At 58.1% G+C, this 25,429-nt stretch overlaps 1 protein-coding gene across 3 annotated transcripts in view; it reads right to left on the reverse strand.

Moving 5' to 3' along the window:
* Positions 1-492: 492 nt before the first annotated feature.
* Positions 493-25,429, reverse strand: part of RGS3 (regulator of G protein signaling 3) — an 87,066-nt gene continuing 62,129 nt past the window's right edge. For 2 of the 3 annotated variants that reach the window (XM_065648501.1, XM_065648498.1), the window contains 6 exons: positions 11,435-12,088; positions 7,212-7,285; positions 3,431-3,532; positions 2,625-2,686; positions 1,835-2,001; positions 493-1,746 (listed from right to left, as the gene is read on the reverse strand). In XM_065648501.1, coding sequence (XP_065504573.1) covers positions 1,561-1,746; positions 1,835-2,001; positions 2,625-2,686; positions 3,431-3,532; positions 7,212-7,285; positions 11,435-12,088 — 1,245 coding nt within the window. In that variant the 3' untranslated portion in view covers positions 493-1,560. Of the gene's footprint in view, positions 1,747-1,834; positions 2,002-2,624; positions 2,687-3,430; positions 3,533-3,630; positions 3,789-7,211; positions 7,286-11,434; positions 12,089-25,429 lie in introns of those variants that run through there. The other variant, XM_065648500.1, reaches the window with a different exon arrangement.

Here is a 25,429-nt window from a genome sequence, read left to right on the forward strand (position 1 = left end):
ACATCGTGAACAGCCTTTACAAAACATTTTCATCATCCATCAGAGCTGTCAAAGTGCTGCCTTTGCTGGGGGAGCAGCCCTGCCAAGCCAGGACCCAAAATAGCCCTGTTGGGGTTTGTGTTGCTTCTTTTGGTGTGTCCCTAAGGGACCGAGAGCTACACCGGGTCACTTATATTTCTGGGTATTTCCATGTTCAGAGGTTCATGCCCCACAGTGTTTAAACAGCAAATGTTGTCCCTGGGAACAGTCTCGTTTTGGGCAAAACTTTCTGTGTTCCTGCAGGGCTACGCCGGGCCTGGCCTCAGGAGCATCCAGCAGCTGCTCCATCAGAAAAAACAGCTCAGATATTCAAGCAACCAGATTTTCCCATCTTTAACCACGCAGTAACAGGATTTTATACTCCTCAGTGAGGCAGGGGACACCCGGCTCTGTCAGCGCTGAGAAACATGCCATGAAGAAAAGGCAGCTACAAGAAATTATATTCTCCTTTTATTTACCTATGACCATGACAATGTATTTTTGCTAGCTGCAGAGATGCTTCGCACTGTAAACTGGGTGCCTGGAGGCAGGCAGTCCGTCCAGCTCTGGCAGGTTCAGCAATAACCCCTGCGTCTCAAAATATAACATTGTTATCCAGAGTAAGGAGAGCGTCTGATTCACAGAGCTGCTTTTCTCCATCACAAAACCCTCCGTCGTCAGGGTATGATATATACACTCAGGCTCCCCCAGCGGCCCGCTGCCAGGGAACATGTTTTGTCAGATAAAACCTGCTAACTTAGAAAATGTTGTACACACTCAGAAAAAAAAAAAAAGGCATCCGCTCCACCGGAGAACTCCGCTGCGACACACACGAATATTGCACTTGTAATTTCAGAAGAGGAAAGGACACGAGGATTTCCTATTACACAGCAACGCGTCCAGCTATAGGAGGTCAATAAATAAACTGGGGTGGGAGCGGGAGGTGGTTGCTCACACACCTCCGGCGCGGGGAGGGACCCAGCGCTCGCTGCTCCTGGGGGACCTGCCACGAGCGAAGGAAGCGCCGGGGGGTCCTGCCATGTAGCTGCTTTGGTGGGGGCATCACCAGCACGGGAAGCACAGCAGCATCGTGGGGCTGGTCCAGTTCTGAAGTCTGTTATCCAGGGAAGATGTTCATGTCGGTGCTGTTGTCCCCTTGCTGGAGCCCTGCACAAAAGTCCCTCCTCACCGAGTCGGGATCACTCGTGACCTTCCAGCAAAGCTCAGCTCAGGCACGTGCTTCACAGTAGTCTTGTGGGAGCTTCCCTCCTGGCTAAAATCCCCGTCGGAGTCACCCCAAAGGCGTCGTACCAGCGCTGGTGAGACGGGGCGATGCAGCAGTACCAGACTGCTTGGCTTGTTGGTCCCCTCAGCCTTGCACTCGGTGCCTCCAGCTGCCCCACACGTGTCCGCTGCAGGAATACGGCTTGGGGGGCACGAACGGCAGCGGGAGGCACGCTCCTGCCGTCCCCAGAAAGGCCTCCGCCACCCCATTCCATGTAAACACATAGCTCCCAGCCTGCCCCGAAAGAGTCCTTGGGTCTACAGCGGGGAGCTGCCTTTCTTCTGATTAATTATGTCTAAGTACAAGTCAGAGCGCAGGAAGCGGGGGTACGAGTCCTTCTCCATGAGCCCGTAAATCCTCTTCTGCGCGAGGTCGAAGCAGCTGCGGCTGATGTTCTGCAGGTTCTCCTTGGTGTGCTCCCGCGTGTAGGAGTCCAGGTTGACCTGGGGACAGAGACACCAGCGCTGGTGAGCAGCTCCCGGGCAGCTCGGGGCCGCAGAGCCACGCACCAGCGCTGGAACCAGCCCTCACCTCCTTGCAGGACTGGATGGCAATGTACTCGGCGAAGATTTTCTTGGCTTTGGAGACCATCTTGGACTGGGATTTGATCTTCTTGAACTCCTCGCAGGCCAGCCAGAACTCCAGGTTCTCCTCGCTGAACTCAGTGCGCAGGAAGGCCCTGAAGGCAGCGAGTCCATCTGTGGGGACAGGGACACGTCTCTACTCCCGGCTCACAGGTGGGAATGGCCCCACAAGACCCTCAGCCCAGCAACCTTGCAAAGGTGCAACCTAAACTGCCTCCCCTAGAACCCCCTCACGAGCCCTGTGCAAAGCAGGCAGCGATGGAACGCCATCTATCCATGCGCTGAATCCACCGTCCTCAGCCCAGCTGCGCGGAGAGCCAAGGGGCTGCGCTTGGAGATGGGACAGCACTGGGGAGAGGATCCCCGGCCATCGCTATGGGGACAGGTGTAGGACACGGCCACGACGTGGGTGCCCCAGCTGTGACACACAAGAAAGGGAATGGCCCAAAGCAGCTCCTGCTCCACAGACCCGCTGCACAGCTCTAAGTCGGGCTCAGACACAAATCACTGCCTTTTCCCCCCACACTGGAGTGGGGCTGCAGCCCCAAACCGTGGCTGTCCCTGGCCCCCACCACAGGCAGGAGCAGAAGGGGTGCAGGCAAGGGGCAGCCTCATTTCTCTTTGTCAGCCCCCAAACACAGGAAGGGATTAGCAGAGGAAATCCCGGCTTTATCCCTGCACGTGCCTGGATATTTCCCAGCAGCAAACAGAGGCGGAAGAGTCGGGCAAACACTTACATTTGTGCAGCAGCAGCTTCTCCAGAGAGTCACCCCACTTGAGAGCTTCCTCCGGTGTGGGCCTGCAGGAGAAGGACAGTGCGTTGGCAAAGTGAAGCTGCGAAAGTTGCGTTTGCTGCCTGCCACAACACAGCATGAGCAAAAAAACCATTTCCAGCTGATAAAGCACAGCTGTGTGTCCCAGCTCCCACAGCGGCACCAGCATCACCGGAGCACCCGCGGGCAGAGCCAGGCTTTGCACCGGGCAGCGCCGTGGTGGCTCTGCTGTAAGAAAAACTCTGTGTTTAGATTGGCAGGAAGAAAATCTGCTACACAGAGGTCTGTGCAGGCAGCTGTGCCACTTGGGGTGTCTAGAACTGTGAAATCTCCGGACAAAGCCCAGGGGGCTGTGGGATCGTGGGGATTTCAGTTGTCCCGCTCCAATGGTCAGATAAGCCATCAGGTGCGAGAGCAAGGAGAGCTTGTCTCTGGCTGCTGGAGCATCTCCAGAGCAAAGCGGTTTTTCAAACCGTGCTCCAGCCAGTTAAAGTTCCATGTAGAGGCACTGGGAGAAAGCAGCCGTAAGGGAAATTTCCAGCCTGAGCCGCTGCTCCACCACCTCCCAGGCACAGACCTCCCACCTGCCTCAGGGGGAATTTTCAGCCAACAAATGTTTTTAATGCTCCTGCAGGTACAAAAACTGTTTGTCCGCAGCTTCCCCAGACGGGGTGACCCCAGGCTCCCCGGAGGTGATGCTCAGCCCGGCCACAGTTCGTCCCCAAACCCCACGGTCCCCGATCCCCGCGGCACCCGCTCGCGGCACCTACTTGAGCGACTTGAGCACTTTGTCCAGCTTGCCGGAGGGGTTGGCCCCCGGGGACTCGTTTCGCCGCCGAAAAATCCCCAACCGGTTCTTCATGTCTTTGGCTCTACAAGAAAGAGCAAGTTTTAGCAGGCAGATGAGCGTTGGGGGACACCCAGCACGCAGGGCACCCGCCAGCAGCCTCGTCCCGTGCCCACCACCTACTCCTTCATGGTGTGCCGGCGCTGCAGGCTGCCGGTGTGGGGCCTCTGCATGCCCAGCAGCATCTCGGCGTGGAACTCCAGCGGCTGGGGCTTGGAAAGGTCGCGGAAAAAGGGCATGGCTGCTGGGACGGCCTGCGCAGCGGCTCCCGGCGCGGCCAGACGCTGGCTGGCTCTGCCGCCGGCTCGGTGCCGCGTCCCAACCAGCGCGGCCAGCGCGGAAGTGGGAGGGCTCAGCCCGGAGGAGCTTTAAATGCGGCGTGGGGCGAGCGAGCGGGAGTGAGTAAGGGCTGTGTCAGCCCCGCTGCTATTTCGGCCGGCTCCGCCGTTGCTGGGGAAACTCAAGGAAAGGTGGAAAAATCAACGCCAAGGGTGGATAGTGGGGCCTTTCAAGAGACGGCGGGGAAAATAATCACGGCGGGGATTTATGAGGTTATTTATAGAGCGCAGGCATCCCGGGGAAGCGGTGAGGCCGGCAGTGGGGCTGAGCGGGGACAGCAGCGATTCACTGTGTCCCCCCTGTGGGGACAGGGCTGGGAGCCCACGTGTGACCCCCTGGTGCTCACATTTCCCTGGTGCCAGCCCAGGACAGGCACAGACATGGGGACATCTCCATAAGGGGGGGGCTGGGACGGGCATGTGTGGCACAGAGGGGTGCTGGGGCACAGACACCCCGCACTGCCACTGGGCATGGAACCCCGCTCTGTCACCCCTAAATGGACAGACTGATGTGCACCCAGACAGACTGACATCCAGCCAGACACAGGGCTCCCAGTTCACCCCGGAAACTGCCACCAGGACAAACTGTGACAAAGATTTTTGGCAAATACCACAGGAAAGTGGGACCCCCATCCCAGCCCCAGCGAGGGCTCCCCAGGGACCGAGGTGGGGGAGCAGGAGGTGGAAGAGGTGACAGATGGGGACAAGCACAGACAATGCTGTCCCCTCGTGGCACAGCCCCTGCATGACACCACAGCATGACGGGCTGCAGGGGACACGCAGGTGGCATGGGACGCTCATCCTGCACCGGCGCTGGCAGTGCCACCAGGGTGGACATGGCCTGAGGGTGACACGGCCAGGCCACCCCCTGCAGCCCCTCACGGGTCCCATACCAGGGGGTCTGTGCAGGGACACTCAGAGATGCCACCTCTGTCTGGCCGAGCCATACCCAGGGCTGGCTGGGGACACGAGTGTACCCAACCCTGAGTGACGCCATCTGGACCCACAGCTCCCTCCAGTCCCAGGAGGGGAAAATACAGCAACCTACAGAAATAAACAGCTGCAACAACCCCAGGGCTCAGTCCTGCAAGGTGCTGAGCACCCAGAGCCAGAGCAGTACAGAACCATAGAATCATTGAATCACTTTGGTTGGAAAAGACCTGTAAGATCATAGAGTCCAACCGTTAACCTAACGCTGCCAAGTCCACCTCTGAACCATGTCCCTAAGAACCTCATCCATGCATCTTTTAAACTCCTCCAAGCAATCTCCACCTGCTCCCTGGTGCAGTCCATGCCCTCGCAGGGGTCACTGGTGGCTTTCCTCCCTCCCCATCACTGGGGCTGTGGTCCCAGCAAGACACGTGTCCCACTCCTGCCAGCTGCCAGGCACCGGCTCAGCACCAACATGGGAAAAGCGGCTCCAAACACGGAGCCTCCCACTCCAAACACCATCTGCCTCCCGTTTTCATTTCAGCATGAGGACCAGGCGCCACCGGGCTGGGCTGTTCCGCACAGCCTGAGCAGCACTTGGAGCAGCGTTCCCAGTTTAGCAAGGTAGCCGCCGCAGCCCAGCGCCCGGCGGGGCTGTCAGAGGTCTGAGCAGCCCCTGTGTGTGTCCCCAGCACCCGGCGGGGCTGTCAGAGCTCTGAGCAGCCCCTGTGTGTGTCCCCAGCAGCCAGAGGCTGCACCACCCCCTGCACAACACCCACTGCAGCCGGGGGCTCTGCCCCATGCCAGGCTCTGGAGCTCACAGGTGATCGCAGTTCATGGGGAGATTTACCAGCTGTGATACACCAGCAAGAACCACCTGAGGAAGTTTCCCAACTTAAAACCCGCTGCTCCTCTTGCACCCACTTGTAAATAAATAGCAAGCAGCACGAAACCAGCCTGCAGTACCATGGGCACACACGGCCCCCAGCTACAGCCAGTCTGCAGTATAAAATGTCAGAGCGAAAATAACATTTCATAAGCCCTAGTTTGGAGACACCCTTATAAAGTGATCTGCAATGAGGCCATGTCCAGCCCCATCGCCCTGCATCACATCCAAACGTTCCCCTGCACAGAGCATCACCTTTCCCGCAGAAAGCCTGAGTCCTACCTTTCCAGGTATTTTTCGGAAAAGTCCACCATGGCGTGGTACATCTGGAGGTGCCGGCAGGTGAGCAGGGCCGGCAGCGGTGCCGGGTGGTGAGTGCCAGACCCCAGCAGCCACTGGCACCATAAATACCCCCCGCAGCCGGCTGGCAACCGTGCTGTGCAGCCAATAGCCGGCCTGCGCGATGCCGAGAGGCTCCCAGCGCATCCGCCGGTGTCTCAAGGTGAGCAGAAAACCTTCTGCAACCGCCCCTGACCCTGCTGAGCCTCCCCCCCCAGCCCGAATCCCCCAACGCAGCAGGGACACGCGGATCGGGGGACGTCCCTGCTGCAGCCTGCGAGAGATTCATTTTCATTTCAAGCATTGGGTTGGGGAAAATAATGAAAAGAGCTAAAAATAGGCAGCTGCAGTGGGGAAGCACATGGGCCGACAGTGCCGCTCGCTGGCAGCAGCACAGAGGTGAAGCGCGGAGCCCGCGCTCGGCCCCTCGCACACCTGAGCCGCTCAAGCCACGTGCGGCTTCTCCGCCTGCCCCGAGCCACGTGGAGCGGGGACAGACCCATCCTCAGGCTCCCTGCGGCCGTGACACCCGGCCGGACCCTGCCTTGCAAAACCGGAGTTGATTCCAAAACGTGCCTGTCCCCCAGCTGCAGCTGCGCTTGTGGGGAGCAAAGGCCACGGCTGCCTCGTCCTTGCCCAGATCCAGTTTTTGGCAGCCCCAAAGCCTCACCAGGACAGGTGGCGGGGCTGCGAGCGTCCCTCGGCGGCCCCTGCGCTGAGTGCTCCTGCCGCGCTGTGATGTGATGTGCTGCCGGGGCTGGAGCCCGTCCCACGGTGGGAAACCTCCCATGGCTCCTCCGGAGGGGCCAGTGGGAAGAGGCCTCAACTCACGTTTCACCACTTGCCCTCCCTGAAGCCGGCACTGCCAGAGCAGAGCTCTGCTGGCATCGGAGAAGCTGTTTTCCCCATGACACCAGCAAGAGCCGGCTCCTTCACAATGTGTGTCAAAGCAAGGCAAACCAAGGGCTGCTCCCAGCTGGGCCGTGCGGTGCCCCCAGAGCGTGTCCCAACCTCCTGCCCAAAAATCACAACTCCCCATCTGAAGTCAGACCTTAGTTCACGTGGGTATTTGCTGCTTTCTTCCCAGCAAAGCTCAGGGGCACAAGACAAGATGCCTTGAGGGCTGCCTGGACCAGCGAGGCTCAACCAAGATGTTTACGAACAGCAAACAGCCCTGGCACACTCTGATGCCACCACGATGTGACACTTACAGGTTCTTGCTCCGTTTCTTGCGGGAGGTCTCGTCCCCTTCATCGCAGCTGCACTCAGGGTCAGCTCCGCTCAGCTGGGGGGAACAGAAAAACAGCATCTGCATCACTGTGCTGGTGCATGCCCACGGTGGCACTCCAAGTGTCACCAACCAGCCCTGCCAGTGTTCCCCGTGGTACCCACAGCCCAGAGCCACGGCATCCACAGGGCTCCTTCCCCACCACCACGGCTGCCACAATGGGAGAAGCTCCTCTCCCCTCCAGCATGGGAACCTGCCTGGCCTGTGTCCCCTCCAGTCCAGGGTGTTCCTGGAGCATCTCAGGAGATGCCATGGCCAGTGGCCCGGGTACCCTCCTGGTTCAAGACACTGACAGTGGTACCTCCTACGGGGAGGACACTCACATCCCCAGACCTGCTGTCCCAGGTGGGCACAGGGACACCCCCAGCCTGCAGAGCACCTGGTGCCCCCAGAACCAGGCTGGGCACCCAAAATCAATAAAGGGTCCTGCAGCAGCGCCCAGGCAGGAAAAGTCATAGAATCATAGTATCACAGAACAGTTTGGGTTGAAGGGAACTTCCCAGCTCCCCTAGTGCCCCCCCTGCCATGAGCAGGGACATCTGCACCAGCTCAGGTTGCTCAGAGCCCCGTCCAGCCTGGCCTGGGATGTCTCCAGGGATGGTTCATCCACCACCTCTCTGGCCAACCTGGGCCAGGCTCTCACCACCCTCAGGGCCAACAATTTCTTCCCCATGTCCAGCCTGAATCTCCCTCCTTTAGTTTAAAACCATCACCCCTTGTCCTATCACAACAGGCCCTGCTCAAAGGTCTGTCCCCATCTTTCTTATCGGCCGCTTTTAAGTCTGGAAAGGCTGCACTAAGGTCCCCCAGAGCTTCTCTTCTCCAGCTGAACCCCCCAACTCTCTCAGCCTGTCCTCCCAGCAGAGCTGTTCCAGCCTCGGGTCATTTCTGGGGCTCCTCTGGCCCCTCTCCAGCAGGTCCATGTGTGTCCTGTGCTGAGGACCCAGAGCTGGACCAGCACTGCAGGGGGGTCTCACCAGAGCGGAGCAGAGGGGCAGAATCCCCTCCCTGTACCTGCTGCTCACGCTGCTGGTGGCACAGCCCAGGACACTGTTGGTTTCTGGCCTGCAAGCGCACATTGCCGGCTCATGGCCCACCTTTCATCCCCCAGTACCCCCAAGTCCTTCTCCGCAGGGCTGCTCTCAATCATGGCAGGTTTCAAGCCCAAGGAGCACCCAGAGGGCTCCACTCCCTGACCGTCACCCTGGAGCGACCTGGGCAAACCAAGGGGACCTTGGATGCACCAAGAGCTCAGGGCAGCATCAGCGCAGCCTCTAAGCCACAAAGCCTGGGGCCAGGCGAGGGGACTCCTGGGACCACCACAGCTCAGGGGCTTTAGTAGTTCATCCATTACCAAACAAGACCAGAAGATGCTCGCAGCTGACCCACACCCAGCTCATCCCCGTGCTGCCGGGGGCTGCGGGGCGATTTCTAGGATTGCTGCCTCGTGGCTGTGCCGTGGGAACCCGCTGCGCAGCCCCGCAGCCCTGGGCTCGAGGCTTTGGACACTTCCTTCCATTCTGCACCCAGGTTTCCGGAGTTTATCGGCCCCAAACAATGCGGCCCCTGCAAAGCACCTTCCCCAGGCAGATCGGGCCCGGCAGGCGGGCTGGCCGGGGCGACGTGCAGCCGGAGCACGTTTCCTGCCATTGTCCAGAGGCTCCGCCACGCTTGGGGACAAAAGGCAGCCGTGGAGCTCGCCCGAGGAGTCCCAGCACTCCCGGCCACAATGCGCTCTTAAAACAACCGCCTCCCAGCTCTGATCACAGGCAGGAAGGGAGCAGGGAGGCACACTGGGCACGACAGTGTTAGAAAGGCCAATAAAATGAGCCCCTGTGAAATGCTCCCAGAGGGGAAAAATCGCAAGCACCTTGATGGATGTTGTAGCACTGTGGCCGAGGCCACCAGGTGCAGATATCACTGGTGCGGCTGCTGGAGGGGATCCATCGGGGAACTGTACATCAGGGTCCTGCTCCAGAAACCTTGGAGAGTTGAACTAGTCAAGAGGCAGAACCTGACAAAAGTCCCTCCAAAGTGTAGGCAGGGGAGTGACAGCAGCCCCCAAAACCCTGTGGCCCAGCACCATGCCCGGCTGCCCTGCCCGCTGCGGACCACAGGCAGCCAGAGCAGCAGGGAACAGGAGCAGGCAGGGAAGGGGAGCAGGGAGGGAAGGGGAGCAGGGAGGGAAGGGGAGCAGGCAGGTAATGCCCCAGGAGGTTATGTCCAGGTAATGTCCAGGGGGTTACGGCACCGTCCATGCAGAGCCAGAGCTGCTGCAGGGCTGGAACCGGGAGCAGCAGGAGCTCCAGCTGCCCTGCTCCCTGCTCCAAAACCACTCGGTCTCGCCTGCACCAGAGAGGTTTAATCCAGGACCTCCATTTGCCCCTGCTGAAAAACATCCCCCAGCCCAGCAGCGCAGCCAGGGGCTCTGCGGGGCAGGAGGGGGGTCTGTCCCCGCTGTCCCCCAGCAGCCAGGGGACAGCTCGCCGGGTCTCGCAGCGCTGCAGCAGCCGGGTTGCGGGGCTGTGTGCTCCCGGCTGCTCACACAGCGGCACTGTGCAACCTCTTTCCAGCAGCCTCGGCACCGCTAGCCCTGACGGGACACTCGCACCAGGCACCGCCGCTGCCACCATCTCCTTTGCATCCATGCCAGGCAGCGGGTGTCCTTGCCACAAAGGTGACCCCTCTGGATGGGATCTGGGATCGGGGCAGAACTCCCCAGCCCACGATTGCTGGCGTCAGTCTCCAGGCGGGTTTGGGCTCCCATTTGGCACAGCAGCTCCATCTGACCGGCTTGTGAGACTTTCAAGGGCTCTCACCAGCTGGCTGGGGACTCTGAGCCCAAAAAGAGCTTTAGAAAACAGCACCAGAGGTGGCTTTTCAAGCAGCATGAGCCTGGCAGGCAGACGGTTAACCCCATCAAAGGTTTAACCCCACCAACGCTGTGCTACCCTGCTTGCTGGTGTGCAGGGCTCTGTACCAGGTTCTCCTGCCCGAGAGCAGCATGGAACATGGTCCTGAGCACTGCAAGGTGGTGCTGAGCAGCATGATGTGGTCCTAAGCCACATAACACGGTCCTGAGCTGCACAACATAGAATCATCACATCATTTTGGTTGGAAGAGACCCTCAAGATCAGAGTCCAACCATTAACCCAACGCTGGCACTAAACCACGAATGGGGCGAGCAGCGCTTCTCTCACACAGTGTCTGCAATGGCACATTGTTTCTGTAAATATTTGTGATGAAAAGCACAGCCAAGGCAAGCTCTGCACCAGGGGCCACAACCCGGGCCCTCCTGCTGTGCATCCCTCTGCTGCTCCTCTCTGCGTGTCAGGGTCAGAAATCGCTGCTGATCTCAACCTTTTTCTGAGACGCACTCTCCACAATAGTCAAATCTCTGCAAGAGGCTGGCCAGGGCAGAAAGCCACACTGCTCCCGGCATCCTTGAGCACACCAGGGACTCTCTTTCAATGCAGACTCTCTGGAGCCTGGACTGTCCCTGTCCTCGCTGCTGCCAGCAGCTCTTTGCAAGTGCAGACACGCAGGTGCATCTCTCCCTCCGTTGGTCTCAGCAGACAGCAGGACGAGGGACCCTGCAGGGTATGGGGCACTGGTGGGGCATGGCCACCCACAGCACCCACAGGTGATGGGTGACATCCCCTGGGTGCTAAGCACGCCCCAGAGCTGACTTTCAGTGAGAGGGACCTTCCCAGCCCTCGCACACAGAATCCCAGCCTCGTTGGGGTTGTAGGGACATCTGTAGATCCCCCAGCCCAACCCCTGCTCACACAGGGTCACAGAGCAGATCACACAGGTCGGTCCAGGCGGGTTTGAATGTCTCCAGAGCAGGAGACTCCACACCTGCTCTGGGCAGCCTGGTCCAGGCTCTGGCACCTCCCAGCAAAGAAGTTTCTCCTCATGTTCAGATGGACCCTCCTGTGTTTCAGTCTGTGCCCACTGCCCCTCGTCCTGTCATCGGGCACCACCGAGAAGAGTCTGGTCCATCCTCTTGACACCCACAAATGCCACATTTGCCATGGCCACGGAGAGAGAGGACAGACACCAGGACACCACCATCCCAGGAGTTCCCCCATCCCCATGGCCAAGCAGGACCCCACCGCCCCGCAGAGCCGCCGGCTCACGTACCTTCCTGTGGCCCGAAAACAGCAGTGAGAGCTGGTGGATGGAGCCACCGTTTTTGACAAGCTCCTTCTTGAGGGTCCTGGGGGACGGCAGGGCCCAGTGGCCCGTGGCGGCCTGGTTGTCGGAGCAGTTGAGGGTGGTGTCGGAGGTGAAGCAGTGGCTCTTGGCCTCCTGCAGCAGGCTGCCCTCGCTGTGGGTCCGGCGCCGCAGGGAGCTCTGCACGCTCAGCGTGTAGACGGGCTGACAGCCCGATGTCTCGATCATGCTGCTGCGCTTCACGTCGCTCCTCTCCAAGTAGTGCTCGTCACTGTCCTCCCCTTCATCATCTTCCTCATCCTCATCTTCCTCCTCCTCATCCTCCTCCTCCTCGTCCTCGCCGTCCGTGGTACCGCCCGCCGTGCCCGCCGCGCTCTGGCTGAAGGTGCTGTCGAGCCGCAGCTCCGGGATGATGAAGGCTGGCAGGGAGCTGAGATGCTCCTCTCTCTTCTCGGTGGCCACCGGCTGCTTTTCCACCAGGAGAGGACCCCGGGTGGCTCTCAGAGCTTCCTGGGGCTCACATGGAGCTGATGTCTTTGCAGCTGGAGGAGCATCACCCATCACCGCCTTCCCGTCCTCCGAGCGCATCTGTCCCGGCTTCTCAGCGTCCGTCTCCAGCATCTGCCCAGAAGAGAAGATAAAGAAAGATAAAGAAAGATGAAGGCAAGAGCACCCTAAATCTCTCACTGGCCACCTTTCTGGAAGCCTCTCACTCCTAACAGTCCAACCACAAGGCTGGCTCCAATACATAAAGCCCTGACAGTGCGCGGTGGGGCAACAGCATCATCCCCAGGTCCCCGAGTGGTGGCAGATCATCCATCGCTCCCACAGCACCCAGTCCTGGTCCTGACTCCTGAAGCACCAGGTCCCCAAACCAGTAGTAAACTGGAGCAGGATGGGGCCACCCAGCTCCCATCCCCTGCACTGGTGCTTTTGGAGGAAGCTGGAGGCCGGTGGCTCAGTTGGTACCATCATCCTCATCCCGCTGGCTCCCCCGTCCCCCCGTGAGCTGCTGCTGGGGCTCAGCCCTGCAGAAACCCTCCCCGAGGTCGGCAGAGAAAGCCAGCAGCTCCAGCCCCTCCCGCACCGCATCACTAGATGCAGGAGGGAAGCACCGGGCTCTGCTCAGCTCAGATCGCCCAAGCTCAGCCCAGCAGCTCAGCTCAGCCACCCCAAGCGGGTGCCCCAGCTGTGGGGCTCCCCAGGGCTGCCCCGTCACGTCCTGGAAAATCATCACCACTCCCACCAGCCCATTTTGGTTTTTTAAGCCTTTGGGGCTGGTTTTTGCCAGCTTTCCCCTGCAGCTGGGAAACGCCAGAGCAAGATCTGCCCTTTCAAAGGGAAAAGCCAAGGGAAAAAACCTCCAAGGTTTTTTTGTGTGCAGGGGATGCCTGCAATGAGCCCCCCTTCTGACAGAGCTGTATTCTCTCTTTCATGTGATTTTCCCTTTGCACAGAGCCTGTCTGAGCCAAAGGGGTAAAAACAGCTCAGCAGAGGCGAGAGACCAAAGCAGAGAGAAACCCCCACCCTGGGAAGCATCTCCCTCCTCCACAGACCCCGCAGGGCAGGGGTGGGGGTTATTGTACAGGCCCAGCCCAGGTAACGAGTCACCCAGCACAAAATGTCACTGTATTCCCAATTAAGACCCAAGGATTTTCACAAGCCTGATGGCAACCATAAAGCTGGAGCCAACAAAGTCACCACCCCTGTATCAATTAGGTTGAATTCAGCTTCAAAAAGATCAGTGGCCCTGGGAATTAGCCCATCCATCACACCCCAGCGTGTAGAGCGGCAGCCACGGAGGGGACAGGGGCTCCATCCCCACGGTGGCCCTGGCTTGTACCAGCAGAGCCCCATGAGCCGGTGCCAGGGACAGCCAAGCTGCTGCTGAACACCAGAGCCAGCGTGCGGGGGTTATAACCCACCGCTGGGTATCAGGAGGGAGCTTCACATAGATGTCGGGTTGCAAAGGATGCTGTCATCTCCAAAAAATATCCTGCAGGGGTTTTGGCACAAGCTGCTCTGCACAGAGGGGACGGCACAGAGACCGTGCAGCACCGGCAGCATCCGCAGGCACGGCCTGAGCCAACAGGTCCAAAAAGCGGCACAGATTTCCAAAGAGCTGCTTGGGTTCAGTGTCGCAGCCTGGGCAGCACATGGAGGAGCTCACCCGTGTCCCACTGCACCTTGTTCTTTTTTGTCACACCCAAAAGGGCCCCTTTACACTGACAAGCACAGAGGCGACCGGCTCTGTCCCATTCCAGCCTGACTTGCTGCCAGCAGCAATTCAGCATCTTCACCTCAACTGCCCAAATGAGCCTGAAGACTAAAATTCAGAGACTGCCATGTCCTCAGCCCCATCTGCACCATGTGTCCCAGCCCCAAAGCAGCTGGATTTGGTGGGAGGCACAAAGCAAACGCTCGGTTTGCCCCGTCCTTGGGGCTGTTTCACCCCGTCCGCAGTCACTCTTTGTAAAAAGGGAATGCTTGCAGACTTGCCGTGCAAGGATGCTATTTGCACCAGCATGTGTTTTAATGATGCTGCTTGTGTCTTATTTGTATCGCAATCACTGTCATCATTACTTCATGAAATAATTAGAGGAAAAACCCATGCAGCCCTCAAGCCAGTCTCTGCAAAGCCCTCCCCTCTCCAGCAGCTCCCTATCTGTCCAGTCCTTCTGCTTAATATTGCTGGCTGCCCACATCAGATAAGGCCCTAGAAGGAAATGAACAGGCTCCTTTAAAATGGGAAGCATTTGGGGATTAAATTAAATCCCAGCGTTAATTGAATCAGAGACTCTGCTGCTCTTCAGTGGCACGAAGGATGTGAGCAGGAGCCTCTCCACCGAGCAAGGTTTCCATCTGGGGTTGAAAGCGTCACCAGGGCTGTGAAATCCCGTCCTCGCAGAAGGGACAGGGCTGAGCTCTGGGGAACATGTCCTGGTGGTGGGGGAACAACAGGGAAGGACATGGCAGGGACATCAGCACGGCTGGAGGCACCAGGGACTTTGACAGCAAGAAGCCAAGAGCCACCTTCCTGGGCAAAGCCGATTTGGGCCAGCAAGGACAGGGCTGTGGCCAGGTGGCCTTTCCAGCATCATGGTGGCCAAGGGGCTGCTGGAGGAGGCAGCAGCTGGAGGCAGTGCCGATGCTGGCTCAGCAGGGAAGAGAAGGGGACATCAGTCCTTCCACCACAAGGACTCAGCCGGAGCACCCCATGGTCTCACTGCAGCATGGGTCTCTCTTCCTTGGCCAGCAGCAGTAATTCAGGAGTCAGAGGTCAACATCTAGATGTCTCCATCATCAACATCTGGATGTCACTGCTCTCAGCATCTGGGTGTCCTCAATGTGCAGGTTTCCCTGTTCTCAGCATTTTCATAGAATCACAGAACAGTTTGGGTTGAAGGGACCTTCCCAGCTCCCCCAGTGCCCCCCCTGCCATGAGCAGGGACATCTGCCCCAGCTCAGGTTGCTCAGAGCCCCGTCCAGCCTGGCCTGGGATGTCTGCAGGGATGGTCCATCCACCACCTCTCTGGCCAACCTGGGACAGGCTCTCACCACCCTCAGGAGCAAAAATCTCCTCATGTCTGGCCTGAATCTCCCTCCTTTAGTTTAAACCATCACCCCTTGTCCTGTCATAAAACATCTTCCCATCCTCAACATCTGGGTCTCCCCATCCTCAACATGTTGCTCTCCCCATTCTCAACATCTGGGATTCCCTGTTCTGAGCTGGGATGGCCCAGGGGCTTCACTCCATCCTCCCTGGACAACCTCACACTCCAGAGTTCAGTTTCTGTCTCAGACTAAGTGGCCAAGGCAGCATGTCCCAAGAAGTGGAAGAGAAAGCAGAAGAGCAAGCTGGCTCCAAGCCCAAGGGCGGTTCCCAGGGGCCATTTCAGGGACAGAGGATCATTGATCTGAGACCAGAGCAACAGCAATAGAGTCCCTAATATCGATTTCCCCATTGAACAAGCTTGAACACACCCCAAAAAAAGCCAAACATTGCCCTGTCTGCTTCAGCATCCCCAGTCTCCGCAGCTGTATCCCTCTGCCTGGACTCCCGCTGCCTTCGGGCATCACTCACTGACTCAAAAGTTTTCTTGAAACCAGGATGGGAAAGAAGCACCGCAAACCCTCTGCTCTTCAGTCTATAATTTGATCAGTTTTTTTCTGGTTGCTGCTGCTATGGCGCCAGCAAAGCAAATTTCAAGGAACAGATGTGGGTTTATCAGTGTGGCCTCAACTTCTCTGGCATTTCTGTAAATAACATGCCCTTTCTGGTGGCCACGGCCGGGACTTCCAGCTGGGAAAACACCAGCCACAGATATGGCCCGGCTGTGAGCCAAAGCCGGCACTGGCCTTCCCCGGTGCTGCCAGCAGCGCCGTGACATGTGGCATCTCCTGAAATCCCCAGCTCCGGCAGGTCAGGCATTTTTTTGAGGCTTCCAGCTTCTTACAATATTTCAAAACCTCTGCTCACAGTCATGGAACCGCTGTGGCTCAAGGAAAGCCTGGACACAAGAAAATGGAATTCAGACTTCTCAAGACTCATGACGTGCAGCAATACTGGGGAAGAGGAGGTTAAACACAGCCAGAACTGCAGCGCCTGCTCCCAGGCAGCTCCTCAGCCAAAATCTGGGATTGGGAGAAGCAGGGAACTCCCTGCAGGTAACAGACTGTTGGACATGGAGCCGAGCAGGAGAAGGACACGCTGCTCCAACCGTGCTGTCACCACAGGAGATGTTGATGGACCTCCCAAGGTCCCACTGGAGGAGCTGATGGACCTCCCAAGGTGCTGCTGGAGGAGCTGATGGACCTCCTGAGGTCCCGCTGGAGGAGCTGATGGACCTCCCGAGGTCCTGCTGGAGGAGCTGATGGACCTCCTGAGGTCCCGCTGGAGGAGCTGATGGACCTCCTGAGGTCCTGCTGGAGGAGCTGATGGACCTCCTGAGGTCCCGCTGGAGGAGCTGATGGACCTCCCGAGGTCCTGCTGGAGGAGCTGATGGACCTCCTGAGGTCCCGCTGGAGGAGCTGATGGACCTCCCAAGGTCCTGCTGGAGGAGCTGATGGACCTCCTGAGGTCCCACTGGAGCAGCTGCTCTCACGGGTTGTCCCCAGCCCATGGCAGCACCACCCTTCATTGGTTCCATGGAGGAACCTCTCTGGCTCCTGCTGCCCTTAAATCCACCTTTGCTCGAAGGTGTCTCATCTGTTCCCAAAAGCATTTAACTCCATGAGAATGAGACCAAGTCCCTCTCCAGGGGAGGATACAGCTGGCTTCACTGCTGGCAGCATGTAACATCCCTCCTCAGGGCAGATGGGATGCGGGGAAATCAGTGCCTACATTGACAAGGGAAACATCAATGTTTCTAAAGTAGGTTTTTCCTAAGGTGGAAAAAAAATTAAAATTTTGGTTCATAACATAGGACAAACTGTGCCCAGATCCATCAGACAGAAACTTCTAACTGGCCTTGTGAAACGCTACCAAAACCACTCATGATGAGCACCCTGAGATTTAAAAAGTGACTACTAAGAACCAAGTAAGCACACAGCTACAGGAAAGCGGCATCTAATACACAGCATGGGGCTGAGAAGAAGAAAACGAAGCCAGAAACACAAAGCAGAACTACCAGAACTTGAGAAAATGTTCATGGGAGTCATTTTGAAAATGCATACGAGGAGCATCCCCGGGCAGCTCCGCTCTCACCCTCCTCAGCCACGACGGCTCTGCGGGACGCGGGAGCCAAGGGGTCACCACGCAGCAGGGTTTTCTACCCATTCCCTGCTTCATTACCGCATCAATGAATAATTGATACTGACCAATTACTGTAACAGCAAAAGCAAGTGCGGATGTAGAAACCCCAGCAGCAGGATTGCACAGTGCACCGTGGCGGGGCAGTCAGGGTGGATTTACACCGTGAGGAGATACCTGTGGGGGTGTGAATGTTCGTACCACCCAAAAAACCCTGGGCTTGGAACATCTCGGAGCCCTAGAAGGAGAAATCCTCCCCTGTGGGAGGGAATGACCCTGTGCCAGCAGCCTGCGCTGATCCCATCACCCCGTTACAGTCACCCCCAGTTGATCACTCTGCAAACGGGGCCAGACGGGGCATCACCAGCCCCGGCTCTGCAGTGGCCGCATCTGTGTCTCTCCCAGAGCTGCTCCAGCCCAAGGCACAGCGGTGAACAGGGGCCGATGCTGAATCGAGGCAACAACCTTGTCTGTAGCACGAGGTGTGCAGGAGGGAGCCCGGTCTGCAGGTGCAGCGTGCACCCCGCGGTTTGGGTGCACCTGCTGAAGGTGTCAGCAAACGACCTGGGACAAAACCTCCCCATGCTGTGTACTTAAAACCATAGAATCATTTTGGCTGGAAAAGACCTTTAAGATCATCGAGTCCAACTGTTAACCCAACGCTGTCCCTAAACCACATCCCTAAGAACCTCATCTGCGCCGAGCAGCTGTAGTTCACACAGACTTGCGGCCACCGCAGCACCGATCTGCCAGCCCTGAACTGCAGCCGCTCCGGCAGCTCCAGCTCAAACTTCCACCTGTTCCCTGCCTGGTGCCCTCCATCCCCACCCAGCACACACAGGTCTGATTTCAGTGCCAATAGCTGAATTTGCTGTTTTTTCCCTAGTGCCAGTAAACGGAAAGGTTCCCAAAGGTTGTAAAAGCAGAAAGCCCGCACTGTCAGCACACTGCAATGCGGCTCCCGCAGCGAGAGCCGGCACAGCTGCCCACAGCCCAGATTTGCAAGGGAACCTCAAAAAGTCCCCATCACCGCAAACACCCCTTTGCTCCCCCCAATACTGTTCATACCAGCCCTTCCAACCCAGCCTGGCAGTGAATGAAGCCACAGGTTCCCCAGGGGACAGCAGGGAGCAGCCCAGCGCAGGGAGCGGAGCAGATATCTGTGACCTAAAGGGATCTAAACATGCTCCCGATGGTGCTGAGCTGCATCCTCCACCTGCGGCCAGATCCTGCCCAGCAACGGGTAGAGCCCCAGGTTGCAATCTTAGAAAGCAAAACCTACCCAATCCAGGCTCCCAGTTCCACCCCAGCTGCATGGGCCAAGCGAGCGGCATCTCCCCGAGCGGCCCCGGCGTGTGCCCGCAGCCAGTGCCCGCAGCCGTGGCTCGGCAGACATGAGTGCAGCGCCGGCTCTGCCGCTGCCGTTATTAATGTCTGTGTCAAGCGGCAGACGAAGCCGCCCCAGCCTCTCTCAGCCACCACTCCCTCATGCCCCTTGTGCTATTTACGGCTCTGCCAGCAATCCCTGGAGACACCATTACCTGCTGGTAACAGTCCATGACCGCTCTGCCTTGAGGAAGAGCTATGATATATCACCCTGGTACCTGTCGTGTTGGCTTTTGCAGCTCCCCTTCTCCTGCCCTGTCCTGCCCCCAAGCGACACGGAGCACAGACCGACTCCAGCGCTTCCTGCTAAAGAAACTCTGCTGCAGGTTCATGGTTGGGTTTTTTCCCAAACCGTTTTCTATGGAAAAGGGACAGCTCTAAGTGGGAGATGCTCTGCAGCATGATGGTCGCTCTTACCAGCCCTTCTGGGGATTCACAAGAAACAGACCTTCAAGGGTTTAAAAATGCCTCTGGCCATGGTGAAAGTGCCAGCGGCTGCGTGCACCCCCGCTACAGCACCTGCTCAGAGGGGGATGTAGCAGAATCACTGGTGCTGCTGGACACAGCTGGAGAACATTGCACGGTGCCAGAGAACAGGAGCGGGTGTCTGCCCGAGGGGACAGGTCTGCTTTGCTAATGGCTTTGGAGTCCAGCTGAGCAACCGAACAAATAAAGCCAGAGCTGCGGCTCTCAGCTGCCCATCTGCTCTGTCCCTCCCCGCTCGCTCCCGGCACACGCGTCCCTGGGGAGCCGTGAGCCAGCAGCACCGGGGCCGAGCCAGCAGCTGTCCTGGGCTGGCAGCCCGAGAGCCGGCAGGGCTGGGAACCGAGCGAGAGGGAGCCAGGGTTTGTGCCGGGGAGATGTTGAAAATCCCTGTACCCCAGCCCAGCACCCCATCCAGCCCCATGCGAACAACCAGGTGAATCCAGCCCCTCCCAGGCTTTGTGCTCTGTCTGCAACCCAAGTGATGTGCACAAAGGGAGTGATGGGGTAGAAGATCAGTCCAGGACACCTCAGCGCCCAGCCAGGCTCACCTGCAGGGAATGGACAGGCTGCTGCATAAGAGGCTCCTTAAATTCCTAAAGGGACATTTGAGACATGCTGTGGAGCCTCACAGGGAGCTGTAAAATCCCCACACGTAGCCTTGGGTGACCTCGCTGCATGTGGGGCTTGTTCCCGTGAAACAGGGCTACAGCTCCAGTAAGAACATGGCTCAGAATGGATCAGTCCAGGCCAGCTCAAACTGCATTTCCTTCTTTTATGTTTGCAGCCTGCTTCACACCTACTGCTGTCTCTTCAACACCTGTCTCCATTGAATTCAAGTCAACACATTCTCCTTCTCTTGGTGTGTCAGGTGCTGAGGGTGAGATCCACGTGCCACCACACATCAAGGTCACCGACGTGGACTCAAGGTCCCATTCAGTCTGATGGGACAGAGACCTCTGGCAGGGACAGTTTTCTCCAGATACTTCAGTGGATGCAGCTGAACTGGGGCCTCCCTCACACAGGGACAGTGTCTCCAGTGCCACAGCCGCCAAATTCGCGGCGTTACCAAAGCTGCCTTTGGCCATCCTCAGTAATGAATTTTTCCAGCCCAGGGCGAGAGCCGGGCTCTGCTCACTGATGTGGAATAACACACTTATTTGCTTTATTTTTGTAACCTGGCTCATCAGTACTGCCAGCTGACGCCTTAACCCTTATTGGGACGGAATAAACCTCAAGGATTTCTCCCCAGTTTGAGCCCTCTGAGAGCACAAGGGAGGTGCTGGAGGTGTGTGGCCGGGGTCGGGCTGGTCCTCAGATGCTGTTGTGATGTGCTTGGCCCTGCTCCGCCTCCCACATTGGCACCGTGGAAGAATCACAGAATCCCAGCCTGGTTGGGGTTACAGGGACCTCTGCAGATCCCCCAGCCCAGCCCCTGCTCACGCGGGGTCACAGAGCAGATCACACAGGTCGGTCCAGGCGGGTTTGAATGTCTCAGAGCAGGAGACTCCACAGCTGCTCTGGGCAGCCTGGTCCAGGCTCCGGCACCTCCCAGCAAAGAAGTTTCTCCTCATGTTCAGATGGACCCTCCTGTGTTTCGGTCTGTGCCCGATGCCCCTCACCCTGGCGCTGGGCACCACTGAACAGGGTCTGGTCCATCCTCTGACACCCACCCTGGAGATATTGATCAGCATTGATCAGATCACCTAAGATATGATCCCCCTAAGAAAACCAAGTTCTGATGAAGCTCCAGGTTTCCTGCACCCATGACCTTGTCCTGCCTGGTCTGTGCCCTAGCAGCGGGTGACAGAGCTGGCACAGACAGGGCAGCAGGTTCCCAGCACAAAATGGAAGGACTTTGAGCCAAAAAGAAAGCGACGAGGTGCAAATTCCTCCCCTCCTTCCCCATCAAACAGCTGATCGCACTCTGACTACACTCCCCCTGAGCGAAGCACCCCCTGAACGCTGGATCAGAGAGAGAGAGGTTCACCCCACTTGTCCCCAACTTGTCAGAGTCATCCCACTTGCAGCAGCCCCTTGGCTGTGCCAGCTCCAGGGTGAACAGGGCCACCATCCAAACGGGACATGACCCAGAGCAAAGAGAAAGGTGCTGCTGAAGGCAGCGAGATGTGGGGGAGCAGGGGTGCCCAGGGACAGGAACGGAGATGTTGGGGAACAGGGGGACACAACAGGGGGGTGCCTGGGGCACACCGGGGTGCTCGGGGTGAGGAAGAGGAGGCAGAGCACGGCACAGGAGAGGGATCGTCCCCGCTCGCCTCCCTCCACGCTGCAGGTGCCCGGGGGAGCGTGGCCACCTCCTCCTCCAGCTCCCCCGTGCCACCGCTCCAGCCCTGCTTTCAATCATCCCTCGATTACACGGTGTTTGCTTTTGTTGACAGCACATTTACTTGCACTTGTCAAGCACGCTGTAAATAGTGAGAGAAACAGCCCTGCCCTTCCTGAGTAGGAGAACGGGCAGGAAGGGGCCGGCCGGGCCCCCCCGAGCAGCTCGTTCCCAGCACCGGAGCCAGCGCTGCCGGGAAGGGCTGGGGCGCAGGATCGGCCCACGCCTGCTCGCACCGTCAGCAGCCATGGGAGCGACACCGGCTTTGAAAAATGCTGAGGATCCACCACCTCCCTCGGGAAACAAGAGGAGTGCCCGTCCTGGACTCCCACGGCCCAAAGTCCGCGCCACAAAGTGTCCATCGTTCTTTAGCTTAAAGATATTCTACATCTTTCAGACACAGCCAGCCATCATCCCCGCAGTGATCTCAGGTCACGGAGGCAGAAGGAAGAGCAATCAGCCGTTCTGAGTGTGGAAGACACAAAGAAACAAGCAGTGAGAATCAGGCGGTGGTGGCAGGTTCGTTACAATCAGGGTGTTGTGCCGCTAATTTCTGCTGGGCAGCCGAACCAGCTGGAGCAGCTCCAGCCCCCGGAGATGCATCCTTCCCTGCTCTGCACTTGCCATCTCTTCAATCCTGCTAATGCAATTCATCGCGGAGCCGAGCTGGAAACAGGACCAGTGCAGCGATGCAAGGTTAAAAAAAGCACCATGCTCTGCGCAAATGGTCATTATTTGCCCAAGGAGGCAGCCTCGCTAACTCAATTAATTCATCAAGCTGCTCTCGCTATAATAACATTGCTGCCGCTGCGGTTCCTCAGCAGCCCAACCCACCTCCAGGCTCCACGCCTCCTCATTTGGGGACGTTTGTCACGAGGCTGGGTCACCCTCGTGATGTGTTTTGCAAATCCTTGCTCAGAGAGCAGCTTCCCAGGGCAGACCCAGACCCAAGGACGAGAGTGGGGACAGCTCTGCAGATGGAGAAAACAGCCACAGAACAGCTCCTGTGACCTGCTGTTGCAGGCAGGACAGGTTTGTCACTCCGTGAAGCTCAGGCAAGTCTTATAGTAGCAGCAGGGAAGCGACCAGAACCCCACTGCCACCGTGTCCGTGGGACACTCGGCCTGCAGAGCTGGACCATGGTGATCCCAGAGCTCCTCCTGCACTGACCCTGGCAGGAAAATCCCATTAGGAGCACGTCTGGACCATTACAGCCACATCCCTCAGGACGTTCTCCTCCTGCACCCCTGAATCTGATGCTACACGCACCATATGCTTGTGCCTCCCAGAAACCAGCAGCTTTGCTCTAACACCAGCTGCTCTGGAAGCAGCAGCCGTGTCACCGTCCTCCCAGGAGACGCTGCCGGTGGCAGTGACAGCTCCGCAGAGCCACGTCCCCGAGTGCTGCCCTACCCGGGCACAGCCCAGGGGGAGCGGAAAGCAAGAGGTGCCATCCCAAAGCCACAAATTTGTCTGATTTCCCACAGCTCCAACAAGTTGGCACCACGCAAGTTCCAGAGCGGCCAGTCCGGCCCCTCCTTTCCAGACGTGACCCTCCTGCTGGGGGTCCTCTGCCCCATCGCAGGCCACTTGTTCTGGGAAGGACTCAGGGATGGCACTAACAGCAGCGTTAGCATGTGGAAGGCAGAGCCGTTCCCAGCTGGCAGAAGCTGCCAAGGAGCTGCTCTCTGCTCAGACATTGTCCCTTTTTCCAGCTCCAGCGCACAGCTGGCACATGGCACATCTGTGCCTGGCACAGCGGCTGCACTGGCCCTTTGCTCCTGTCGCACGGCAAAGCCCACAGACGCTCGGCTGGGCGCCCGCCGCAGGGCAATGAGCTGTCTTGCCAAGTTGGAGCAGTTCTGAAGGCTTTGCAAAACAGATTCCTGTTTGGAGCAGAAATCGGCCATGACGAGACTGGTATTTCGAGCTTAATTTGTTCACAGAGCACAGACACTGTTCTGTTTCCTCAAATAGCCCCAGTATCAAATAACTTGTAAGCAACAAGCAAAGCTAATGGATCGCTTCTCCCTTACAAAAAGCAACGGATTTTCCCAGATCCTGCTGCACTGGCATCCCCAGAGACGTCTGCCCCGACACACCAGCTGCGGCGCAGACTGGTCCCAGCAGCCCCGGCCGCCGCTCGCCCACGTTGGGCTCCTGCCCGCAGCCCAGCCCCGGGTGCAGCCGCACACCCTGCTCCCAGCTCGCACGCCACCCAGCATCCTCGCCTTTAAAATTGCACCCTGGGTAGTTTATTCCTTGGTGGGATGGGAAACGGTGCTATAAACTCAGTTAAGTGCCTGGTGGTAGCTTTCATGCTCCTTTTCTCTCCCTCTCAGTCCCATATCCCACCAGTGGGATCTCTGCCAGCTTGAGCAAGCCGAGACGGAACGCACTTGTCACAACCTTGGAGGGCCCACACTGGCTCTGCTGCACCCAAGGAGCATCCCCTTTATACTGAGGCACAGAAAAGCCTTCGAAAGGTTTGTGCTGGCTTCTAAAGTATTTTTTCACCTATCCGGTGGCCAGGTACCTGCAACAGCACAGGGAGCAGACACTCTTCAGGGCTTTGCTTTGAGCCACAGGGCTCGTGAGTCAGCAGAGAGCCAAAATCCCACACCCTGCCATGAACAATGAGTCTGGGGTGGGGAGGGCAAACAGCAATGTCACCCAAAAACCTAAACCAGAGCACCTGTCGTGATGGAGGGCTGCCAAGATCCCCCCTTTAAGGCTTTAGATGCTCAGATTTGAACGTGACCCTGCAAAGCTTCATCCCAGAGGATGACCCAACCGAGAGCAGAGCCCAGCCAAGCCCCACTGCACACCCTGCCATGCTGAGCCACCCGGGACCCCCTGCCCAGGCACTGTGTCCTGCCAGCAAGATGCATCACAGGAAAACAAGAGACATGGCAGAGCCTTGTCCCCTCACTGAATGCGCTGCCCTGGGCTATTTGCATTTCTAGAGGTTTGGTTGGTTCTCAGGCTTTGTATCTTGTTGCTATTTTAGTTTGTCTGAAACGTGCAGCAAAAGGAATCTAGAGGCTCTGTCTCCTGCGGAGATGTTTGCGCTGACCCAGTTTGGGACGTGCAGAGCAAAAGCCACATTGCAGCGCAGCCGCCTGCTCCTGCCCACACATACGGTGACCGTCACCTGCCTTCCAGCCAGATCCGACCGCACTGAGGCCAAACCCAACAGCGAACAGGGCAGAAGCTGTTCTACCACCACGCACCAGCCAAGGGGACATATCTGGGTGGTTTTACCCCCGGGATCCCCATGTGCCTCACTTAGAGCTCTTACCACACTCAGCACAGCGTGTTTCTCTCTCGTCCCAGAGCGGTGGGACTGATGGTCCAAACCCAACCCCTGGGGGACAGGATGACTCCAGCACACATCTCCACCATCCCAAACAGCTTGGTGGTGGCAGCCCCAGCCCCAAAGCCGGGCAGATGGGAGGTGTTAACCATATCCACACAGGGTAGATGCACACAACAGCACTCCAAAACCGCTCCACGCACACATTTCTCCTGCCAGTGCTGCTGAAACTGTGCTCTGGGCCAGGCTGAAGCTCTTCAGCGTGGGAAAAGTGCTGGTGCTGCCTCACTAGGTACAAAAACCAGCACTCATGAGAAGACCTCGCTGTGCTTTAGGCCACATGTGGGGTCCAGATCAAACACCTGAGCCCATCTGAGCACACAGAAGGGGCAAATCTACGCACCGCTGCTCCCATGACCTCGGCCTTTCACTCAAGACCCAGAGATCACAGTCTGAACCTCTCACCCTGCATCCCGTCCTGCCCCAGAGCCGTGCTCTTGGGAGGGCTGTACACCGGTCTGGCGGCATCAGCTGTCCAAATACAGATGCTGGGAGGCATCAGAAGCAGCTCTCTGGAGTCCGCCTCGGCTCCGGGCAGTGGATGCAAATGCAATAACTGCTTCCCCGAGCAGGGCAGGAAGCTGCAGACGCAGCAGCGCCCAAATACAAACTCGCTCATCA

The sequence above is a fragment of the Caloenas nicobarica genome, chromosome 19 (genome assembly GCF_036013445.1).
Source record: "Caloenas nicobarica isolate bCalNic1 chromosome 19, bCalNic1.hap1, whole genome shotgun sequence".
NCBI classification, from domain to species: Eukaryota; Metazoa; Chordata; class Aves; order Columbiformes; family Columbidae; genus Caloenas; species Caloenas nicobarica.